Here is an 18,681-nt window from a genome sequence, read left to right on the forward strand (position 1 = left end):
GTTTCTTGCAAGTTAGTAAACCTGTGTGTGGTGCAATTTCCCCAGCATAAAGGTAAAATATATTTTCTTTAAAAGAATTGATCAAAATAATGCATGCAAAGCACTAGGACCATGATTAGCATATAGTTTATACTAAAGGTTTATTATTATAAGCCCTGGTGTGTGCATCAAGATCATCAAGAAACTTATAGCTTATTTGAAATCTTCTTCACCAGTGCTAGTCCTTCCTGTGCACTACTCCATCTCATAAGAAATAAAAAACCAGGAGTTTCTGTTGTGGTTCACAGGGTTATAAACCTGACTAGTATCCATGAGGAGGCAGGTTCGATCCCTGACCCCGCTCAGTGGGTTAAGGATCCAGCATTGCCGTGAACTGCGACTCCGATCCCAAGTTGCTGTGGCTGTGGCATAGGCTGGCAGCTGCAGCCTCAATGTGACCCTTATCCTGGGAACATCCACATGCTGTGAGTGTGGCCCTAAAAAAGCAAAAAAATTAATTAATTAAAAAATTTTCTCTTTTGATAATTCTAAACATTCCAGTTCCTTAACCTTATTATTCATAGAAAAGGATAAACATTACCAGAAGCTATGTCAATAATCAACATTTTCTCTGAAGAAGAGGATTTTTGAGGCATTTTACTGTTTGTCTTCTGAGCTAGGGGATCCCTGTGTGTGGTGACCCCACAGAGGGTAGGATGTGGTTAGAATAGGGAAAATCCAAACTCCAGTTCCCTCTCAAATTCTCATGCTGGACCCCCAGCATCTCAAAGTCCAGCTACCTGGTGCCCTGTTACTTTGTATCCTTCGTTCTTGATGCCTCCCACTCCACCCCCACCCCCAACCTATCCAAGCACATTCTTGTCCTTCAGATTTTGCATATGAATAGTCACAGGTGACACCACAGGACCTGGTTGTCTGAGACCAACAGGACTTAGGGCTCCTCCCTCCCAATGAAACTTTACTACGTTAACCAAGTCCTTGCTGCAGGTCAGGTACTAGATCTCAATTGTTACCTCTCTCGTCCACTGCACGATTTATGTCATAGACCCATGCGTCATCTTCCCATTCCCAACCTGGAGGGCAAGTGAGCTCGCTGGGTGATGCTGCCTTATCACCATTCTTTAAAAAAACAAACAAACAAAACACAACAAATGAAGAGAAAGAAGCCATAGTGTTAAATAAGATGCAAAAGCTGAAATAGGATTCATTGCACTTATCTATGAGATCACATGCTAATTTAGATACCAACACAGATGTCAAACTTTCTCAGAAAAATCTCTTTTTTTTTTCTTTTCTTTTTTGTCTTTCTGTCTTTTCTAGGGTCGCACCCACAGCATGTGGAGGTTCCCAGGCTAGGGGTCTAATGTGAGCTTTAGCCACCAGCCTCCGCCACAGCCACAGCAACGCCAAAATCTCTAATCTTTATTTACCTACAATTGCTATACACTAACTAGTTTTTTTGTTGTTGTTGTTGTTTCAGAATACTTTGTTTCCACTTTGAGGGACTATGATATGTTAAACCATTGGAACTGTTTTCGTAGGTTAAATATCAGCAATTTCATAGGGTTCAGCTTAATATTATGAAATGAAGCAATGCTATGAGCAGCTATATTAGAAAGACCCCACAGAGCAGGATGAAGCATGAAAAACACATGTTTTCAAGTATGGGGTAAAGCTACTGGAGGTCGTAGATGCTAAACATGTGAGACTGACAAGGTCTTTGTTAAATACTGACTTAAATTCTGTATTAAAACAGTTATAAAAAAAGTTCATAATAAAGGAGGTCCATAGCGTACAGAAGACTAGTCAGCTTTACTCTAACAGTGTGTAACTTGAAATAACAGGATACCATCTATTCATATATTCAGAAAGATATAAAAGTGGGATGGTATCTAGAAAAACAGCCCTCTATTATGCTGTTTCTGGAAATATAAATTTGTACAGCCTCTTTGAAAACAGTTTGGCAGTATGTGTCAAAATGTTATATGCCTTGAAATCTTGACCAAACCAATGCAGGGACCACTCCTACCAACAAACGTTCCTAAGTGAATAAAAATGTATATATAATGATGTTCACTGTTACACCGTTTGCAAAAAACAAAGACCAGGAATTCCCTTATGGTGCAGCAGGTTAAGGACCCAGTGTTGTCACTACAACAGCTTGGGTGGCTGCTGTGGTGCAGGTTCCACCCCTGGCCTGGGAACTTCCACATGCCATGGGCATGGCCAAAGCCAAAACAAAACAGACTGGGGAAAAAGAAAATCCTAAATGTCCACAAGGACAAGATTAGTTAAGTAAATTATGGGAGGGGTGCATATAATAAAACACTCTGCAGGCATTTTTTTTGAAGGCTCATAGATCTACATGTATCAATATCAAAAGATGTGCAAGATGCAGCATCATGTGAAAACAACAAGTTGTAAAACTGTGCCTACAACACAATTCTATTCTGTGGGGGAAAAAAAGAAGTTATATATTTGTATAGGAATAGGAAACTGCTATCACTGGTTATCTCTGGGGGGTGGGGTGGGATTTACTTTTCATTTCCTTTTATGCTGTTTGAATACACTAAAGACATGAGCATTCAATTTGTCATGATTTAAAAAACCAGTTAGATAAATATTTACAGTAAAAGAATTTGCCCAACCCAGACTTTACCATGTACCAACACCTAGTTAAGTGGGCCCCATGTCTTTTCTTTAAGAAATAATTACAGATGTACTTTGGAGGCTTAAATTACAGGCAGAAGGCTGTTCAGAGCATGAGATGGAGCAGAAGAGCCCCGCCTTGCGGTTGGTGGATTCACAGACCTCCCGCAGGAGGGCTTATCCCAGGAGCCGGGCTCACCGCATCCGTGTAAGTGTCCTCTGCTGGCTTCCATTCGCCCCCAGGGTAGCGGCTCTCATTCTGATACACTTCATCTGTGAACTCCGTGTGACCCGCATCTGCCTCGGTCAGCAAGCTGCGGAGGAGGAGGCTCGCATTAGTGAAGGAGAAACGGTCACCGACCACCCCAGCTATTTCCAATGGCCGAGAAACATCTACGCCCTGGGGGTGGCCCTCCGCGCCCCACTCCTCTCTCCACCCCCAACTCCTCTCTGTAATAGCTTCTGACATTCCTTTGAAGAGGGGCCGGCTGCCACAATGAGACCTAAATTACAGAGAACCTCTCAAATTAGCAGGGCTGCTCCTTAGGGTGGGGACTGGGAAAACAGCCTCACGGGCAGCTTCTTCGGGGGACCAGGCTTCCGTTCCTGTTTCAGTTCAGGGCCATTCAGCTTTTTCTCAGCTTGGCTGATAGTTCAAAAGACTAGAGAGTGGTCTTTCTTCATTCCCCGTGTTTTAAAAAACAGAGGGCAGACAGCCTCCTGGGCCAAGTGTGGAAACTTTTACTCACCGCTTATTTGGTCTACCTAACGCAAACTGAAGGGGGGAGTTTACATTTTCTGGACAGTTCCTTGGTAGGAATGACAGCCCAACCAGGTCATTTAAGACTCCCAAGTCCATCTGGGCACTTGAGAAATCCATACTGACTCCCTGCCATGCCAGTTTTCCTCTTAGGTTCAGAACTCTTTCGACAACCCGTAGAGGAAAATACAGACATTCCAACTTTGACTTGTCTTCTGCTAGGTACCCAGTCAACTGAGGTTTCTTTTTTCCTTTACTATCTCTGCATCTTTTCCCTGCCATTTGCTCCCTTAGAATCAAGCACTGGAAAGAAATCAGAAGACAAGAGATTCCCACCATTTGTGTAAACTGGGCTTATCCATCACTTCTCTAGGCCTCAGAGGAGGAGAGAACTGGCTGCCGCCTCTGGAGTCACATCCAGCTCTGACAAGCTCTGACCTTCTGCTTTTCCAGTTCCAATTCCCCAGCCTTTCCCTGTCCTCACTAACCTTCCTTCTTTCCATTTCAAATCCTATTCCCTTCTCCTCATCAGCAACCCCAGTCCATCCAAAGCAAGCTGTCCTGGGTGAAAAGCAATCATGTGCAAACACTGGGTCTTAACAGACCAGACCCAGCACACTCCCCCACCCCTTTCCCTACTCCTGTGTGATTACAGAAAATGAATGTGGACAGAGAGAGTGAGCTCTAGTTTGAAGCTTAACCCATCTTCACAAACTCGTTTCCTTCAATAAATGCACCCATTGAGAGTCTATGTGCCTTTGGCCAAGAGACTTAATCCCGCCAGGTCTCAGTTTCATCATTTGTAAAGTGCAGATAATAACTATTTTCTGTTGGAAGATGGTTCTTTGTGCATCTCTTACATTTCTAAAGACCTTTGTTACAGATTATCATGTCAAGGGAACAACCTCAGAAGACAGTGACTCTCTCCAGAGCAAAGGGCTGGCATGCTTACCACCCATTATAAAGGATTAGGGTCCCTAAGCTCAGGCTTCCTCTCCTGTTATACAACCTACTTCATGTATAAACGTCATCTAGACCTCTTTTTGTCACCCTGTGGGAATCGGGGCTTGGAGAATGAGAGTGAATGTTGATACTCTGGTACTTCTATTTGCTATGGGCAACAAAGTCCTTTGCCTCTGATGCAGGATTCCTGTGTCTCCTGCCAACATCCAAGAGACTGTGGCCAGTGACTTGTTAGCTTGCAAATAGGATAAAAATCTCAGACTCTTCATGATTGTTGTGACCACCTATTTTATAGGACTGGAATCCACATTTAATAAGATGATGCTAGCGTTTAGCCCACTGCTTGACACATTCACACGTAATAAAGTCTTCATTATGTTAGTACCAGGTGTTTACATTTGTTTGTTTTGTTATGGGACACTGATGACATCCTTCAAGCTTCTATGGACTTACTTCTGCTCAGTGAGTGTTACATAAATATGACCAAGAATGATGGAGACGATTCATTTAGCAATTTCTAAGGAAAGGCTTCATGAAGATCCTTTGTTCTCAGAAAATGGAAAACTTACCTTCTTTCAGGATCAACGATCCAGTCTCCTTCCCATTCCCAGCCTTTTGGAGGCAAAAAGAATTCCCTCTTGAGTTTTATTTTTCCTGTGACATCAGAAAATTTATGACGACCCACTAATCCGGAAGTGCCCCATTTTCCAAACATAAGAGCTTGATTTTCATACTATTAAAAAGAAATTGGAGAAACATCATCAGGGAGCAAGAAATAAAGCCAACACATACATTTTCAAGTCCATCTAGGACTTAGGCTAAACAATGAGAAAAAGCAAAAAAGCTTTATATTCAGAAGGTATTGACCTGAGTTGGGCTGTAACTGATTATACAACTTTGGGTAAATTATTCATCTTTCTAAGACTCGGGGTTCTCATTCATAAACTGAGGATAATACTACCTTTCTCATAGGGTTGTTCTGTAGTTCAAATGTACAAATGATTGTGAAACTGCTTTGTAAACAGTGATATATCATGCTACTTGTTTCTACCATTATTTTGAATGGCTCCGAAGAGTTCTCTGAACCTAAACTTTTAGATACCTATAAACATCCTCAATTTATGAATGTATAGTCCTCTAAAAGTTTAAGTCTGCTGCCTAGAACTTGGAGCACATCTCCCCACAGGAATGATATTATAATTGATGGTGCACATCTTAGACAGCACAAGGAACCCATCTGAAACATGAAGGTCCTTTAGCGCCCAGCCTTTATGTGGCCCAGAAGTTCTGAGCCTTCCTCCCCTCTGGAATGTGGCGAGTAGACCAAGATCTTTTCTGAAACAAGTTTGGTGGCAACGGGAGACTCAGGTTTACAGGGCCTTCCTCTCTAAGTTAGAACTCGTAAATCTACAATGGTCTGTTTTTCAGTATGTCAGTCAGAAAAAGGGATGAGACTTGCCAGTGGTGAGAGCAAGCTGGGTCCAAGCTGAGAATCTCCACCTGTCTGTTCAGGGAGAAGATGACTTGCTTAAGCAACAGGGGCATTTTGGCTGAAGGAGGACAGAGGAAGTTTGAGTCGGGACCTGATGAGGAAATTGGGTTCAAGTGGACCCAGTAGTGCCTGTTTCAGCTACAGCTCTGAGCTTTAGGCAGCAGCTAAAGGAACTGTTATCACAAGGGGCTGTGAGGCTCAGGGGCATACACATGGTGCCTTTGGTTTCCATGTGACAAGGACATGGAGTGGAGGAGCAATTCCTGCACTTCTACTCAGAAGCCAGCGTGGCTGTAATAAGATCCAGGCAAGGATCCTGGCATAGACGAGAGGGGGGCAGCAGCTGTGGAGATGGGAGACTCCTGTGGTTTGAGGCTATGGCTGTTAACCAGCAGCTGTGGGGCAGGACTGTGAGCACATGTGATGCACCTCAGTTACCTCCAGAAATGGGAGGGGGGGGCAGGATATCTTTTTAGAGAACCCAGATTTGGTATTAGCCCAGCAAGGCGAGAACCAGTGACATTTCCATTCCTGTTATGAATGTGCGCCTCCTGGTACTCTCAGGCTGTTAGAAGTTGGAGACACTACAGTCATACAAAACAACTGAAATGGGTGGGTGATCTCTCTCTATGAGTTGAAACGAGTTCACTCTGTGCAGGGAAGGATCTGGAAGTGGGAAATAGTGGAAGGGCTGCTCCTTGCTCAGTGCCAAGTTCTCTGGGTTTAGCTTCAGACACAGAGCTAGAGGGCAGATGGAGGCCAAGACATCCCACAGGAGCGCAGGAGCAAGCCTCTCTCCTGTGAATTCTGATGCCCCGTCTATGCTGCCCAGACACCTGGACATCAATATCTACCACGCAGGGCCTCCCTGGTGGCCCCCAGCATACCCCCATTGATCTCTACTCATACTTCTAAGCCTGCACTTCCAAGTCTAAGGACTTTGCGTGTGTCTCCCATGGGGTTCACTGCTTCTCAAAGTGGACCACAACGCCCTGTCTCCACCCTCAATGGAATCACTGCAGGTGCTAATCCCTAATTTAGCAACAGAATCAGAATCCCCAGGGACGGGATTCTATTTAATGAGACACTTGGTTTTACAATCATTGTGATAGATCACGAGATCCTTGAGGACAGGGCGTGGCTTCCTCATCATCTTGGCCACTTGCTTCTATGCCTGACATAAAGCCACCACTCCCTAAAAGCTTGGATAGGTGGGTAAGTTCTGTCGCCTCTTATGTATATGCGTATGCATTTAATAAGTACTTATAGGAACCTACTATGTGCCCGATACTTTTAAATATATAAAAAGCAAAACGAAAAGATGGCCGCAGATTTTTCTTGCCCAGTAAGATCAGAACCAGTGGTCAGGCACAGTGGTGGGCAGCAGAAACACAATTACAAATCAACTAGAATGAAGATCATCTTCTCCCCAATTATTTGAGCACAAAGGCCCATCTGTAGAAGAATGGAGCTCATCAGAAAATTGTCAGAAGAGACCCAACTAAATATGCCTAATAAATTTACATCAATAAGCACTTGGAGTAAAACATCCAAATAACCCCGCTTTTGGCTGCAAAAGTTTGTGAAAATTATTTTCATTGGTTTAACTGTAATGAGACTTTTAATTAACTAAGTGGATTTTTAACTGAGTGAAGGAGTTACAAATTATCTCTATTGTTTTTGAAGTATCCAAGGCAGCATTTTCTTTGCTCTTGGGCAAACTCCTCTGAGGCTTCCCCTAACCATGGAATGAGTCTTCTGTGGGAGTCTTCTGGGGTTTAAAGACTTCAGACCCCAAGCAGGATTCTCAAGGTTGGCACCTCTCAAGTGCCCTTACTCCTGGGTTGCTTGCGTGTTTCTCATTCTGGGGTATCCCAATGCAGTTGGTAAGCCCTCCCCATCCATCTTTCCCTACTCACTTAGTTAAGGCTCCTGAATGGGATTTCAGGTCGTGATTATGGTGGTGTTTGGTTTGACATCTGAATATTCTCCCTTAGGATAAAAAGTAAATGTACACCCCCACAAAGAGGAAAAGACAGTGATGTCATTAAATGTACCATTTCAGCAAAGACGGTGAATGTTCCTTCTGCGAAGCTATTGAACTTCTTCTCAACAGCACTTAAGCCCAGCCAGATGTTCACACGCAACTCCACCGGCACCTTTGGTCCATTGTTTTTTTCCTGCGGATACTGTTGAGATGCACAATAACATGACCTGTTATGCTGGGCACAGCACGGGCTGGCTCATTAAGGTCAAGACAAGTAGATTGAACATTTAATCATTACTTTCGGTGGACGAATTTTGTTTGGGCAGTTAAAATATTTCCAAATGATCATTCTGTAAAGATTAAAATAACAACTAAGGAGTTTCCGTCGTGGCGCAGTGGAATCCGACTAGGAACCATGAGGTTGCGGGTTCGGTTCCTGCCCTTGCTCAGTGGGTTAACGATCTGGCGTTGCCGTGAGCTGTGGTGTAGGCTGCAGACGCGGATAGGATCCTGCGTTGCTGTGGCTCTGGCGTAGACCGGGGGCTACAGCTCCGATTCGACCCCTAGCCTGGGAACCTCCATATGCCGCGGGAGCGGCCCAAAAAAATAGCAAAAACAAAAAAATAAAATAAAAATAAAAAATAACAACTAAAGCAGGAAACTCAGGGCATCCCTGAGACCTTTTCAGGCGGCTTAACAAGGTCAAAACCATTTTCCTAATAATACTAGGATGTTACTTGCCTTTTCCACTGTATTGACATTTTGCACTGACAGTGCAAAAGCACTGGTAGATAAAACAAGCATGGAGCAGGAATCCAGGCAGTAACACCAAACTGCCCTGGTAGGTTTCTCACTCTCAGTGAAGAAAACAAAATGCCACTTTCACTTAGGAATTTCTTTGATAAAGCAGTAAAAATGACTAATCCTATTAAATCGTGATTCCTGAATATATCTTTTTTTTTTTTTTTTTTTTTTTTTTTTTTACTTTTTAGGTCCACACCCGTGGTGTGTGGAGGTTCTCAAGCTAGGGGTCAAATCAGAGCTACAACTGCCAGCCTACGCAACAGCAACGCAGGATCAAAGCCATGTCTTCGACCTATACCACAGCTCATGGAAACTCTGGATCCTTAACCCGCTGAGCCAGGCCAGGGATCAAACCTGCAATCTCATGTACTAGTTGGATTCGTTTCTGCTGTGCCACAATAGGAACTCCACCGAATACGTCTTTTTACTCTTTTGTGTGATGAAATTCTGCTGCATATTAGTCTGTGTCTGGACAAAATACCCTTAAGCAATTGAGTTATGAACTGAGCTAACTTTTTTTTTTAATGAAATACCTGTTCTACCTGAAAAAGCAATTAGCTGAAAAATATGGCTATTCATAGTTGGGTGGGGGCAGACATTTTCTTGAACATAAAGTGAGCCTGTTATTTCAAGGACAATAACTGACTTTATTTCATTGCTGATAAAATTCTAGCTTTCAAGTTAAAATTAGAATTTTGGAAAATTTGTTTCTGTCTCTTCAGTGAGTCATCTTGATAGCTTCCCAATACATAAGGTTTTTTCTTATAAGTGATATTAATGAATGTGATTTTTAAAAATATTGTATGATTAAATGTGTCAACATTAGGAAGATACGCATAACTCAGTGAACCAACATTTTCCAAATGATGACTACCTAATGTGACAAAGTCACGCATAGGTAAAAGAGCCATTCAAAGTACAAGACAGATCAATGGATTTTAATGTAGCACAAAATGAAAAGTTGACTGATACAGTCTCAGATTCCACATTGCAATTAACCTTTTAAAAGCTACCACTGAGTTTGGTGTTGTATGAAAGATGAATATCAACAATTATCTGAAGAAGTTGTTAAAACACTCCTCCCTTTTCCAAATACCTATCTGTGTGAGGCCAGATTCTCTTCATAGACTTCAACCAAGAAACTTAGTCCATCAAAATAAATGTAGAAGCAGTTATGAGAATCTAGTTATATTTCTGTTAAGCCAGGTTTGCAAAAAATGTAAAACAGTATCACTCTGCTCTCTGAATTTTAAAATAGTTATATTTCATAAAAATATATAGTTTAACTTATAATGGGTTTATTATTGTTATCTTTAAATATTTTAACATCCCAATTTTAATTTCTATTACAGTAAATACTGATAGATGCAACTCACATGCACAAATGCTCTCTGGGGTATTCGATAATGTCTTTAGGAGTGTAAAGGGGTCCCAAGACCAACACAAAAACCCCATGGACTTAAATGACACCCTCAAACTGGAGAAGGGTGTCATTTGTTTGGGGCATTAGCAAAATCAATAAATATATACAACAGTTCTCTTAAAAGCATTGTGCTGTTTATCCACTGAGCTCTAAAACGTAACACAGAGAATACTACTTTGCCTCCTTCCCACCCACTGTGAAGTTTTATTTATTAATCAGTTTGCTTCCACGCACCGCTGAGGTCAATTATACTTGTGGTTCTATCTTGAGTAAAATGTATTCCACCAAGAGACACTTGAAAGAAGGTAATCACTCTGCTTCTATTTTCACCCTCTTGATTAAAGAGCAATGAGTGCATTTATTAAAAGTTAGCATATATGTCCTTGTTTTAGGGGAACACTCTCCCCTGATTGCTTTTTCTCCTCCCAATTTTTATTCCTCTCCCTGAAATTCCAAGGAACTCAGCTGGAGTCTACCACAGAGAGGGATGGCAAACTTGCATCCGGCAACCATTCAGATCTTTCTGTTTTCATTCCCAGGCCCTCCTCTTGTTTTGTTTTTGGGTGTTTTTTTTGGGGGGAGGGCTGTCTTTTTGTCTTTTTAGGACCGCACCCACAGCATATGGAGGTTCCCAGGCTAGGGGTCAAATCGGAGCTGTAGTTGCTGTCCTATGCCAGAGCCAGCCCAAAGCTGGATCCAAGCCACGTCTGCAACCTACAACGCAGCTCACAGCTGGATCCTTAACCCACTGAATGAGGCCAGGGATCAAACCCCTCCTCTTGTTCTTAACTGCGGGTCCTGGGATGGATTCATGGGTTATACAAAGCCCCTAGATCAGATGCAAAATATTAGATGCATTGGAGATATGCATTCTTTTGGACAAGACGGCCAGTAGCTTTCATCAGGTTATTTTTCTTTTCTTTTTTTTTTTGCCTTTTTTAGGGCCACACATGCAGCATATGGGAGTTTCCTAGGGGTCAAATTGGAGCTGCAGCTGCCAACCTATGCCACAGCTATAGTAATGTGAGATCCGAGCCGCGTCTGGGACTTACACCACAGCTCACAGCAACACCAGATACTTAACCCACTGAGCAAGGCCAGGGATCAAACCCACATTCTCATGGATACTAGCTGGGTTCATTACTGCTGAGCCTCAACGGGAACTCCCTCATCAGGTTCTTAAAGCAGTCCATGACTCTAAAAATGTTCAGAACCCTGGCCCTAAAACAGTCATTTTCAAAATATTTCAATTTGAGGACCCATTTTAATCTAAGACATAGATTCCATAGACTATCTATATTGCCTTCTCTTTTTCCTACTTCTCAAATGCTCACCAGAAGGGAAAGGGAGAGAGGCATTGCTTTCCACGTAACATTGGAAGTAAGTGGAGAATTCATGCCAGAAAGCAAAGCAATGACCATGAAATATTACTTATTAGTGTCACAGAGAGCTCTAAGGAAGAGTCCTTGATTGGATGCCAGCAGACCTCAGACCACTCTGGGAATTACCACCCTAGAGAAAGGGCCAGAATAGGCTGAAATCGATGAGGATCGCCCTAGCCATTCATCGACTGGCAATTTATAAAGCCGCCCTTCTTGGGAATATGGGCTTTACATTTAAGTATTTCACATTTCACAGTGATGAAGCCATACCTTCAGAAAGATGGTTTGGGTTTTCCCACAGTATTTCCCGGATGCGTTCTCACCGCTGGTGGAGTATAAAACCTGATGCGCGGGAATGCGCGCGTAGGCCAATCTCTTCTCTCCACGGATCATCCAGATGATGATGTCAGGCATGCTGTTCTGAGGCTGGTCACGTGGGTGGATGGAAAGGGAGGTAAAGCCAGAGTTAGTCTAAAGGCAGAGACCCTGCAGGCTCTGGAGCATTGTGCAAAGGAGCACTGCGTTTAGGGCTCTGCCCAAATTCTGGACACACACACAGCTTCTAGAAGCACAGCCGGAAGGGCTGGGAGGTAGCCTGAAACTGGCCAAAGGGAACAGAGGGAAGGGAAGGGGCGCTTCACCTGCCAAAAGCCCCACCTACAGAGCTCCGAGCAATTTGGGGAAATAGCCCCTTTTAATCTCGCCCTTCATTTGAAGAAGGTCATCCACAGCGGTCAAGCGGTTACAGGTTTCATACACCTCAGAGGACACAGAGCATCTGCGTCACACAATCTGCTATTTTCCAAACATGAAATACTAATATAGTTTTTTAAAATCTATTTTAATTATAAAGGTGACATAAGTTCACTGCAGACAACTTGGAAAGTAACAAAGCGTAGAAAGTAAAACAATAAAAATTACTTGTAATTACATACATGTTTTTCAAATGTATCTCTACCTACAAATATATTACCACCCACCCTGCACCTCCCCTTCTCTGAAGGTCAGGAGGAGGGGTCTTCTACTTCCTTCTACCCTCAGAGGCTAAGGGCAGCCACACTTATCCAGCACTCATTGTGTGCCCCACACTGCTAAGCCCCTTACACACTTCACCTTCTTTAATCTGCACAAAGCAATGCTGTGAAGTGGGTACTCCTTTTATCTCCATTTTACATATGGGGAAACTGAGGCTCAGAGGGCTTGAATACCTTGCCCAGGGTTACACGTGGTAGATCCAGGATTCAAAGCCAGGTCTTCCCACCAACTAAAGGCGGCATTTTAATCCTCTGTACTACACATATCTGCTACAATATCACTCTACTTGAAATATTCTTTTTTTTTTTTTTCTTTTTGGGGCACACCTGCAGCATAGGGAAGTTTCCAGGCTAGGGGTCTAATTGGAGCTGCAGCTGCTGGCCTATGCCACAGCCACAGCAACTCAGGATCCAAGCCATGTCTGTGACCTACACCACAGCTCACGGCAATGCCGGATCCTTAACCCACTGATCGAGGCCAGGGATCAAACCTGAATCCTCATGGATACCAGTCAGATTCCTTTCCGCTGAGCCAAAACAGGAACTCCCTCTACTTGAAACATTCTGTTTGTACTATGGTAACAGTAATGATTTGTCCACTTTTAAAGACCTTTCCAGGATGGACAAGTGAAAGCTGTTCTCCTGCCCTGGCCTTAATGATGCTCACCCATTAGCACTGCAGCCACGTTAACTCCTTACTTCCACCATCTGTCAGATCTGCTTGATATCCAAGATAATGTACCCGATTTTCCCACTGCCATCTCTGCCCCTGGTGCCATTCCAAAGAATCCCTCCTCCATATCAAGTGTAGTTTAAAAGCCCTACCTCTTCAGTCAGCTGCATTAACTTATCGAGCCAGTCCTCAATTTCCGCCAAGGTGGACTTCACCTCTGTGGCCTCAGACCTCATCCTAACAGCTGCCTCATGTATCTGGGAGAGAGCTCTGGATCTCAACTTTTGGATCTGAGTATCGAGAACTGTGACGTTAGCTTTTCCTTCTGTGAGAGGCAATGTGTATCTAAAAAAGAAAAAGGAAAAGGAAAAAAAAGAAACAGAATTTGTGGAAGAGCTTGTGAGGCTTCAAGACTGTCAAACTCATTTATGGTTGGCCTCCATGCAAACCACACCAGTCCCCAAGTGTGAACAGGTTTAAGCTGAAGGTGAAGATCTCTGCTTTTGGAGGAGCAGACCTGCCAGCTAGACTCTCCTCACTCTATGTAGGGAATGTCATGGGATGAAAATTGCAAAGCAGGAGTTCCCATCGTGGCTCAGTGGTTAATGAATCTGACTAGGAATCATGAGGTTGAGGGTTCGATCCCTGGCCTCACTCAGTGGGTTAAGGATCTGGCATTGCCATGAGCTGTGGTGTAGGTTGTAGACACGGCTTGGGTCTGGCGTTGCTGTGGCTGCGGTGTAGGCCGGCGGCTACAGCTCCAATTAGACCCCTAGCCTAGGAACCTCCATATGCCATAGGTGCACGGCCCTAGAAAAGACCAAAAAAAAAAAGAAAATTGCAAAGCAGATCCCTGGGTCTGACCCAAAGCGCATGGAGTCACTGGGAAGAAGACGGAAGCAGTAGCAACAGTTGGCCTTCCCTTCATTTGCTTCCTACCATCACTGTACAGACCCACAAAATGAAGGAAGAGGGAGATGAGACATCATTTATTGGAAGGCTTCTTAACCTAGGGACCATGCACCCCAAGGCAGTCTAGAGGCAGGCCTCTGGAGGTCTGTGAATCCCTGGAATTTACAAAGAAGAGTGTAGGTCTGTGTTGACATGTAGTGTGACATTGTGATGAAGAACACAGGCTTTGGAGTTGACTATCTGGGTACAAGTTATGCCTCCATCATTACTAGTTCTGTGATCTTGGCCAGTTTCTTCATTTTTGTTTTCCTATCTTCTTATTTTTTTAGGGCTCCGCCCATGGAACCTGGAAATTCCCAGGCACAGGGTCGAATTGGAGTTGTTGCTGCCAGCCTACATACACCACAGCCACAGCAATACCAGATCCGAGCTGCGTCTGTGACCTACACCAGAGCTCATGGCAATGCTGGATCCTTCACCCACTGAGCAGGGCCAGGGATCAAATCCGCATCCTCATGGATTCTAGTCAGGTTTGTTACCGCTGAGCCATGATGGGAACTCCTGCTTTCCAGGATTTTTCCTATCTTCAAATGTGGGAAAATAATATCTACCCTTTATGGTTGTGGCGAGACGTACATGAATTAATATGCACAGAATCTTCAGAGTAATGTCTATTGCATAGTCAAGTCTAAAGAATGTTGTCATCACCATTGTCATCATCTCATCAGACATTCAAAGGGACCCATTAGCTCCCAAAAGGTTAGGAACCACTTGTGCAGGCCAAGCTTCCACTAGAACAGCTGAGCTGGAGCCAGAATTACCTTCTTCTGCCAGGGCCTCCCTCTCACTAGGGCAGCTGATAAGGCCACAGAGTGAGGTTTTCATCTATTCCAGGAGGTTCTATTCACATTGTCTCTAGGTAGAATTTGCATTGGTGAGAATTTCACCCAGCTTCTTAAAGAAATCCTATCTGACTTCCCTTAAACACAGGAGTTTCCAAGGAGTTCCCGCAATGGTGCAGTGGATTAAAAATCTGCAGGGGCTCCGGTTGCTATGGAGGTATGGGTTCAATCCCTAGCCTGGCACAGAGAGTTAAAGGATCCAGCATTGCTGCAGCTGTGTCTTGGATTCAATCTCTAGTTCAGGAACTTCCATAAGGCACAGGTGCGGCCATAAAATTTTTTTAGAGTGTCCAATTTGATTCTTCAAAAACTAACTATTCAGAAGCAGCAAAAATAGCCATTTCTGTGTTTTGCTCAGCAAACCTTAAAATTCACAGGCATTTTCTACCTGAAAGGTATTACCAAATATTTTTGTTTGGTTACGCTGGTAATTATGGCAATGCATTAGAAGGGCTAAGTCTCTGAAATTTTTCTTTGAGGCAAAAAAAATATATATATGGAAGCTGCTAGCTCAAAAGTCACACATAAGCCTTCAAGAAATAAATACTGACTGTGGAAAACATGTAGCAGAAAGAGCATAAACCCAACTCTGGGCCTCACACGAGTCACTTCACATCCTTGGGGGCTTCTGTTTTCTCGTCTATAAAGTAAAAAGACTGGAAGAGATGACCTCTTAGGACCCGGATATAAATTCTCTGAATTTAATTTAAAGAAGCATGTAGCAATACTTGATCTCTTCTGCATGATGATTACCCAGCTAAACCACTAGATGTCATGAGAGGACTGGGGAGACTTAGGACATTTGCTTCGAAGGGAGGAAAAACATCCCTGCTTCTTGCTGCTAGTGAGAAGTAGTCAAAGCGCTTTTCTTTTGCAACTTCCTGATCCACTGTTTTATTGGCCAATATTTTTTTTTTCAGGTTTGGAATTATCACTTCCGCCTTCGGTTTCCAAATGCCCAGAGATCTGGGCAATTTCCTCAAGTCATAGTTATGAAAGGTTCTTGGGCTTGGGTGGAATCATCTGACTTCACCTACAGGAGGCTTGGCCAGAGTGCTCATTAGGCATCTGGTAAAAGAGGAAAAAAAAATTATTGTTTCTAAAAATGTGTTTGTGAATTAGCAAATGTTCTAAATGGTAAAATCAGTGCCCTACCCCCAGTTCCCATTCTCTGTGGGAACCAGGAGTCACCTTTCTCAGGACAGGACAGCCTTTGAGGACTGCTGGGAGGGAGGCAGAGGCACAGACCAGCTCCTCCCTCCCCCACCCCTTGCCGGAGGCTGCCCTGGGATGTGCTTCCTGGAGTGGGGCCTCAGCCTCCCTCGGCTGCTTTAGAATTGGCAACCAGATTGGAAAGTGGAGTTTTCCTGCTGGTGACTCAGAGACTCATGGCAGTGATGGCCTTTTGAGAAGCTGGGCTGATTCAACTTCATTTTTCAGGCAAACACTAGAAACAATTCTAGAGACTCTTCTGATTGTACAGTTTAAGGGAGGGGAGCATGGCTGGGAACTCTGAGGTACAAATATGATCACTATACCTTGTGTCTTCTGTAATTTCATCGATCAGCTTCAACCACACTTCTGCCAACTGGTTTGCAGGAATTTTACCTTGTATCCCAGATTTTAGAGCCTCTAGGTTTGATTGCTGAAGAATTTGGAAAGGGAGGAAATAATGGGTAATTGTGCATTTTAGCCGGTAAAGATTTAACTTTTATCTTCAAGAGAAAATATACAAAAAGACGTAACAGAAAAATGAAAGGTGTTTTCCTTTACATTTAATAATGCTCACCACAGCTTAACACTATTTATTTTTCTTCAAAATGCAATGATATATATATTTAAGTAATGAGACAACCTTTTCAGATAAATTTATGAATTTATAAGACCAGGCAAATTTATGTATTCAGAAAGTAAATAAAAAGCAACATAGTCGGGGGCAGGAACCCTAAAATGGAATATAAAACAGAAATAAGTGATGCTAACTACATCTCAGATGAATAACATAACTACGTTGAACTAACCCAAGTAACTTTGGAGCACAGCGTTTTTACTGTTTTCCCTCGGTCTGAAGGAAACAAAGAACCATAAACATATCAAATTCTAATTAGGTTTGTTGTTGGCAGTCCTCTACCTGTGGATGTTAGAATTGAACAAATGAGTAAACATATCAAGGATAAGAGAAGCCAGGTTTCTCACTGCTGGAGAAGGGAGTCGTAAAAAGAGAAATAGGGAAGACTAGAATAAACCCTGTGATATTAGAATGGAATTGGAGTTATCCTAATAAACTCACTGCTTTTAGTATATTGAGAGATACAGAGATAAATGTACATGTGCGAACTCAGCCAAGTTTGCTGAGGAGGCCTTGGAGCAATGACATCTCAATAGTAGTGAGCACTCAATACCCAGATCTTATTCTTTTTGTGTTGGTGGCGTTTTCTTTTGCTTTTTCCTTTTGTTTTTTGTTTCGGGGGGGGGGGCGTTGCTTTTTAGGGCTGCACTTGTGGCATATGGAAGTTGCCAGGCTAGGGGTCGAATTGGACCTACAGCTGCTGGACTTTGCCAACAGCCACAGAAGTGCAGGATCTGAGCTGCGTCTTCGACCTACACCACAGCTCCTGACAACACTGGATCCTTAACACACTGAGTGAGTCCAGGGATGGAACCCGCAATCTCATGGTTCCTAGTCGGATTTGTTTCCGCTGTGCCATGATGGGAACTCCTTGGATCTTATTTTTCACCTTCCATTCCCACTAAAGGGAACCAGGGCTCCTTGAGGAAATGTGATTCCAAGGTTGGGGCACAGAAAGCACAAAATAAGCCCAGAACATACTGTGTTTCACTTTGAATATCTACCAACAGAGATGCTGAGGGAGAGCCCACCCTGATTAACAAAAGCCTGATCATAAAAAACCACCGTCCTGTTCAGATTGGATGGAATTATGACAGGTTGGTCAATGGAGAGGGCAGATGAGAAGAATGATGCAAAAAGCTGGACACCCAAAACATGATTAGAAGAGCTGTGACCAATTTTTCACCAATTCCCTTGAGATGGGAAGTTGGAAATTAATACCACAGCCACATTGCATATCAATTGTAGCTTTATCATGTCAACAGTTATGCTTCATTTAATTAAATGTACAATTCTCCTTTAATGTTGTCTTTATAACATAAAACAATATTTTTAGATTTTTCCACAGAATCTCAGATCAAGTATATTCTAAGACCCCCAACATGTCATGGTCCAACCTTAACAAAGGTTGCATCTTAGAAAAATTAATACTACTATAATTTAGAAATCAAACCACTAATACTGATAAAGTCTATCTGGTACCTGGTAGAAATAACATTATCTTTGACTTAGAAATATCCCAACCATGTTTTCCTCATCAGTGTGAAGTGGATGGAAAATCACAGATACCACATGTATTCAAGTTCCCACCAGAGGGAACCCCCCAATCTACCAACGAGAAAGTTCCTCTGCACCCACTTCTGAGTTGAGACTTTTACTGCTTTAACAGCAAAGCTCCAAGGACTGCATATGTCTATTGGAATGAACCATTCTCCATACCAAACTTCTCATACAAATTGTGGAAAAAACCATAAGCTGTGCCCCTACTTCAACATCCGTCCTCTCTTTTCCATCGTAAGACATCATGTATCTGGACAAATGTCTGCCCAGGCATAAGACTGCATTTCCCAA

General features: G+C 43.1%; 1 protein-coding gene across 5 annotated transcripts in view; it reads right to left on the reverse strand.

The window, feature by feature from the left end:
• MYOF (myoferlin) overlaps nt 1-18,681 on the reverse strand; it is a 170,699-nt gene that overhangs the window by 52,921 nt on the left and 99,097 nt on the right. For all 5 annotated transcript variants that reach the window (XM_021073854.1, XM_021073852.1, XM_021073856.1 and 2 more), the window contains 7 exons: nt 16,520-16,626; nt 13,320-13,512; nt 11,731-11,886; nt 7,922-8,053; nt 4,942-5,105; nt 2,849-2,963; nt 1,014-1,119 (listed from right to left, as the gene is read on the reverse strand). In XM_021073854.1, the coding sequence (XP_020929513.1) occupies nt 1,014-1,119; nt 2,849-2,963; nt 4,942-5,105; nt 7,922-8,053; nt 11,731-11,886; nt 13,320-13,512; nt 16,520-16,626 (973 nt within the window). The remainder of the gene's footprint in view (nt 1-1,013; nt 1,120-2,848; nt 2,964-4,941; nt 5,106-7,921; nt 8,054-11,730; nt 11,887-13,319; nt 13,513-16,519; nt 16,627-18,681) is intronic.

This window comes from Sus scrofa, chromosome 14 (assembly GCF_000003025.6).
Source record: "Sus scrofa isolate TJ Tabasco breed Duroc chromosome 14, Sscrofa11.1, whole genome shotgun sequence".
Classification (NCBI taxonomy): Eukaryota; Metazoa; Chordata; class Mammalia; order Artiodactyla; family Suidae; genus Sus; species Sus scrofa.